The sequence below is a fragment of the Perna viridis genome, chromosome 5 (genome assembly GCF_037379345.1).
Source record: "Perna viridis isolate PV_CMFRI_1.1 ecotype Kerala chromosome 5, ASM3737934v1, whole genome shotgun sequence".
Classification (NCBI taxonomy): domain Eukaryota; kingdom Metazoa; phylum Mollusca; class Bivalvia; order Mytilida; family Mytilidae; genus Perna; species Perna viridis.
In genome coordinates, this window is record NC_142449.1 from 15,813,573 (window position 1) to 15,819,667 (window position 6,095).

Here is a 6,095-nt window from a genome sequence, read left to right on the forward strand (position 1 = left end):
AATATTAAAAAACTATTTTTGAATATTAGAAATTGATTTTCTAATATTAGAAAATGGATTTGTCGTATTCAGTGATGATTTTTTAATATTAGAAAATCATTTTGTAATATTAAAAAATATGACTGATTTTCTAATATTACAAATTCATTTTCTAATATTACAAATTCAATTTGTAATATTACAAAATGCATGATATTTTATAATATTACTAAATCAGGAATTTGTAATATTAGAAAATGAATTTGTAATATTAGAAAATAAGTGTTTTCTAATATTAAAAAATGATTTTTTTTTATATTACAAATACATTTTCTAATATTACAAATTAGATTTCTAATATCACAAAACACTTTTTTAATATTAAAAATTCAATTGAATTTCTAACATTAAAAAACGATTTTTTAATATAAGAAATTGATTTTCTAATATTAGAAAATGGATTTGTCGTATTCAGTTACGATTTTTTAATATTAGAAAATCATATTGTAATATTAAAAAAATGTGACTGATTTTCTAATATTACAAATTCATTTTCTAATATAACAAATTCATTTTCTAATATTACAAATTCAATTTGTAATATTACCAAATGTGTGATATTTTATAACATTACTAAATCAGGAATTTGTAATATTAGAAAATGAATATTTAATATTACAAATTGAATTTCTAATATTAAAAAATTATTTTGTAATATTAGAAATTCATTTTCTAATATTACAAAATATTGAATTTTGTCCACTTTGGCTTGCCATACAAAATGGTATTGTACAGCATAGAGTTATATGTTCGTGTATTTCCAACAAATTTGGATAGATTATCTCCTTTTACAATGGTGAAAATGTTGTGAGTGCAATAAAACTAATCCAAAAGAACAGTATAACAAATGTTTATCCAGACGTCACTCTGCCAGCATTGACCTATCTTTATTACCATACATTATGTTATTTTTCTGCATTTCATTTTCAATCAGAAATCAAAGATGAATAAGGCCTATTTTAATCAATCATCCATCCACGTCGTCAAACTAATTTTCACTAACATTCACAAGTTGCATGAATTCATTTTTACATTTGCCTGTTCAGAGTAAGAAACTTCGATCAAGTGTTAGTTTGCCTTTTGTGATTTTAAATGTGGGTATCTGTATGTTATGATTACCATTTAATTTACTGTATATAAACATATAATTTGTTTTAATTTGATGTTATTGTATGAACTGCTTACTTACATTATTGCAGACCGTAAATTATATACATGATTTAAATGCTCATGTGAAATCTTTGACAAACAAGTAAGAGATGAATGCAATTGTCATTAATTATCAAATCTAGAGGATTGAAATATATGAATGCTACAAATGTAATTATGTCAAATGACAAAAAAAAATTAAATCACATTTTCACAAAAGGTACCATCGACCATGAATCACCATAAACAAAATACTGTAAGAACCCTGTACCGGGGATAGAGGTATAGTCCTGTCAACACGGCTCACATAACAAATTAACTATATAAATAATAGGCCCAAAGAAGACCCCGATTCTAGTTCTGAAATTCCAGCCATGCGAAAGGTCACCATACAATAAGCAGCTTAACCGAGTAAGTAAGCTACAGACTAAGTTTTAATAAGCTGTATAGTTATTTCTCTCCCAACTGTATGTACATGTATACGATAATAATTTCCCCGAAAGTACGTTAACTTCCGTACGTTGATTCCGCTAAGCAAATTCGTGCAAATAATAAATTGTATCTTCACCTAGAATAGATTAAATAATTTATAAGCAACTGTATACCGTGTAGCATGTCACGATACAACAATCCAGTGTTATTTATTTCAACTGAAAAAATTATATTGATACTAATTAGCATGAAGTATCTGTTTCAAATTCTACAAATACAGGTGGTGTTTTCAAAATATAGTCTCTGAATAATGCCCGGGAGCTTTGTATTAAAAATAAGCACGATAAACGTATTTTGTTCCTTATATAGTTTATAATATCCTTATAATATTTTCAATTTAACAATGCACAGTTGGCAACTTTCGAAAATATACTGCTCCTAAGATTGATCTTGAACTAGACACATTTTTTAAATCGAGATCAGGCAAATATCGAAAATAAATGCAGTAATTTAAATTTGACGATTGGCATGACACGGTGATGTTTTTCCTATATTGCTAATAATGCCATTTAACTTAAATGTCAAAATGCTTTATGAAATTGTACCTTAAAGTTCAACACAACACAAGGAAAGCTACGGGACGACCATAAGTTTCTTACGGGGTGGGGCTGGCAGAATTTGAAAATAAATAATCTGTCTCTGATTATTCAGGAAATAAATAACCTGGTCTCATCACACCAAAATATAAATAGTCTGACTTTGCAAATTGCTAGAAAATAAATAATCTGGCCTTGGCTAGTGAATTGAAAATAAATATTCTGACCTCCGCAAAACATTTTAAAAAAATTTTGGCTCCCTACGCTCGCCATAGTTTCAAAAATTAGAAAAGTATACATTTAAATACATTTAAAGGAGACCATCAATATCCATTTTCATAAACATGTTTAAACTGCTTATTTCTTAGGTTATCTCAGTTTCTAAAGTTTTTTTTACCAACTTCAATCGGCTCAAACATATGCTTTTCAAACACTACATTCCAATGCTGTTAATTGTTTGTATACGTTCAGACTTCGACTTCTACAGATGTATTAATTCCGTGTATCAAGCAGTACCTTTGAGAACAAATTTGTCCATTACAAAACGGGCTTTGTTAAGAGTGTATGCCTAATCATCGCCTTTTAGATATCGGTACACATTCTTTCTACAGAAGTAAATTTAAGGTAGTTCATTTTTTTCGTCAGGTACATCCTTCATTTCCAGTAGAATTTGTTATGAAAGAATAATCAGGTGGACAAAAATTCCATCGGGAATCAAAAGAATGTAATCCAGGGACAAAGACCAGACATTGAAAACAGACAAACACGACAAAGAACATAAAGTAACTAAAATACTACATACAAAGTAACAACAGTAAATGAGCAGGTCGGACTCCATTAAAAACTGGGAGCATGGACCAGGTGCACCGGTAGGGTAAGCGTCCTCTGCTTTTCTAGATACAGTTGCTCATAAAAAGTCAAGTCCAAGGTAGACGAAAGAGGAAAGGAAAACTATGACACATTGAACAAATCAATTTTCATAGTGCATATGGATACACCGTAACGATCCACGAGTTCATGATGACGACCATAAAACTTCTGTAGTGATGACTTCAAACTTGTAGCAATATAACCCTGTTCCAAGTTCACCTTTTGGTGTGTGTGTGTGTGTTGAATATTGTTCTAGCAATTGTAAATTTTTGCTGACAATCTTGCTTTGTTTTGATTCCAAAAACAAAGCTAGAAAGTTTATATTTCACATTTTGACAATTTTCAGATAATATCACGTTTTAGTCACTACTAAAAGTTCAATAGATATTCCATCTTTTTTAAAAAGAAAATACATGAACATTTGGGCTATTGGCGGCAAAAAGACTGGAGCCATACTCCGTAACAACAACTTGTCGAGCTCGAGCTGCGATCGCATATGGTGTTTTAACTCCTTCCTTAATGTTAACAAATTTATCTTGCACAAGACGTCCGTCTTCAGAAATTATTTGAACAGTATTATTATCTAAGCACAAATACAACTTGCCATTTTTATCGCTGGAAACACCCCATGGAGAAACAGAAGTTGAATAAGTCCATACTACCTGACCGGATTGATTCAGACTTATCACATGTTTCTGATCTCTATCACTTACGATAATGTTTCCGTTGGTTGCTATCGTCAAAAATCGTGGCCAATGAAATAAATGGGATCTCTCCATTGTTTTCAGAACCCTCCCTGTGCGACTGATAATATCAATAGAAATACGACCCGACATGCTAGAAACAACGAACTTACTGTCTGCCATTTGGTATATTCCTTCATATGATTTGTTTGTTTTGATCACTTCGACAACTGCCATGTGTCCCGTGGTACAGATCACTGAAATCTGGGTTTTCTCCGGTTGTGTCACTGCAACATTTGAAGTTGATCCCATGTTACACACACACAGAGGAAGCTCCAATGGGAGCGTATCGTTTTCTCCTGTAGAGCCAGCAATACCTCGTTTCCGAACCATCTGATTTTGCGAGTCAATCACAACAACCGAGTTGTCTACAAATGCTACACCTGTGAGTTGCCAACTAATAGTGTCTTCATTTCGGTCTTTGACGTTTATGACCTCGTGTGTTTTCTGCGTCCGCAATCCAGTGTATCTTTGAGGACGAGGGGTCCGAGTTGGGCGAATACCTGCTCCGGTTATTTGGCGTGTCAACGGACGTGTTCTAACAGCATTAACTGCTGGTCCTCTGATTGTGTTTGAATTGCGATTTATATTAAAGTTTCTTGTGGTAGGTTGACCTTGAGAAGATAAGGATATAGATCCTAAAGGTGGTGGATGCCGGATAAATTGCAAAAAGTTTTGATTTTGAATGAAATTGACTTTCATAGAAGAAGCAGCTTGACTTGATGCTAGTATTGCTTGATCATATTCATCGGCTTGCGTCTCTATTCTTTGTATATCTGACAAGAACTCAACATCAGTTTGGTGATGACACAAGTTATCGAACTGTTCGCGTGTTGCTTCAACATTCTGCATTACTATTTGGAGTTGTTCATTTTCTCTAAAATTTACCCGCCCAGATTCATAAACCTGACGCTTCAAGTCCTCAATTCCCTGTAACATTCGTTCGTAAAATTGACCAACTTCAGTCTCTACTTCATCAATGAAACGAAGTGAGATCTCTTTACTATTTTCAAGTTCAATGTCAATGACACCATCCCCATTACTTAACTCTCGTACTCGCTGTAATTGGCCGACAAAACGTCGCCGTAAAGCGTCTATGCGTGGATGGTACCGTTCCATCGCCTCTTCAATTGTAACACATTCACAATTCTGCCCCCTGTGTTCTCTAACGGCACACAGAGAGCAAGCTATAAGGTTGCAACCCAAACAAAAGAACTCAATGGGTCTACCAGTGTGGTTGTCACAGAAAACATTGTTTCCACTCCCATTTACTTCTTCGCTCCGACCTTGTGGAATATTGCGCGGTGACCTTTGCACTGGACCGGGTACAGCCTGCATTTCTTCATGTACTTCCGTACCCTCGTGTATCCGCACTGCTTTTATCAAATTAATAGTAAATGTATCCGGTGGAAAATGTTTAACCCATTCACGTGGATTTACATTCCCTCTAGGCCTTGGGATTTGTGTTCTGTCTATCGGACAGTTGAAGAAATGTGTATCTCTGTCCGTAACAGTCTGTTGAATGTGTTCGGTCAGGCAGTTCTTACAAAATGAATGTCCACATGGAAGCAATCTAGGATCTTCATATCGTCCAAGACACACACTACACATCAAGTAATCATTTTCAATATTACGAACGACCCGTTCTGCCATTTTACAGTCATAGGACCAGCATTCAATTAAATAAAATTGGTGTGCACAAGTATTTACACTTATATATTTCAGACCTGCCCGTGTAGTAATAAATTTATGTCTACTCCGATAATCCAGTTTGTAATCTATGTAATAAAATAGAATTTAAAATTTGATACGTTTGAGACATGCCAAAATGTTTAAATGTACACAGCGCACTGATCAAATCAATCCAGCGTAATATAAGTAGTATTGAATGTTTGTTGAAGTACAATAGAAACAAAGGATTCCTTGATTGCTCGTCCAACTGTGTATACAAACTTTCTAATTGTCTCTTATGTATATGGCTTCCTACTGACCAAAGTAGTACAATATATACGTTACATTTAGCACTTGGGACATGGTTTCAAGCGACCGTTTATCAAGGTCGTGAGACTTTGCTTTGGTCTTATTACAGACAATACGATTTCGGACTGTTCTGTTTTTGTTTGTTTGTTTGTTTGTTTGTTTTTTTGTTTTAATTTACGACTTGCTACGATAAAGTGTCATAAGGCTAACGGTAGGTCTAGTTGTCAAAGTCGTTAACAGAAAAAAAAAGCACACAGAAAATTCACTACTATATTGAAATAAAAAA

At 33.5% G+C, this 6,095-nt stretch overlaps 1 protein-coding gene across 1 annotated transcript; it reads right to left on the reverse strand.

Moving 5' to 3' along the window:
- Positions 1–3,390: 3,390 nt before the first annotated feature.
- LOC148616235 (uncharacterized) lies at positions 3,391–5,679 on the reverse strand. The gene has a single exon (XM_088583092.1). The coding sequence runs from the start codon at positions 5,480–5,482 to the stop codon at positions 3,485–3,487; it is 1,998 nt and encodes a 665-aa protein (XP_088439218.1). The 5' UTR covers positions 5,483–5,679; the 3' UTR covers positions 3,391–3,484.
- Positions 5,680–6,095: the final 416 nt, after the last annotated feature.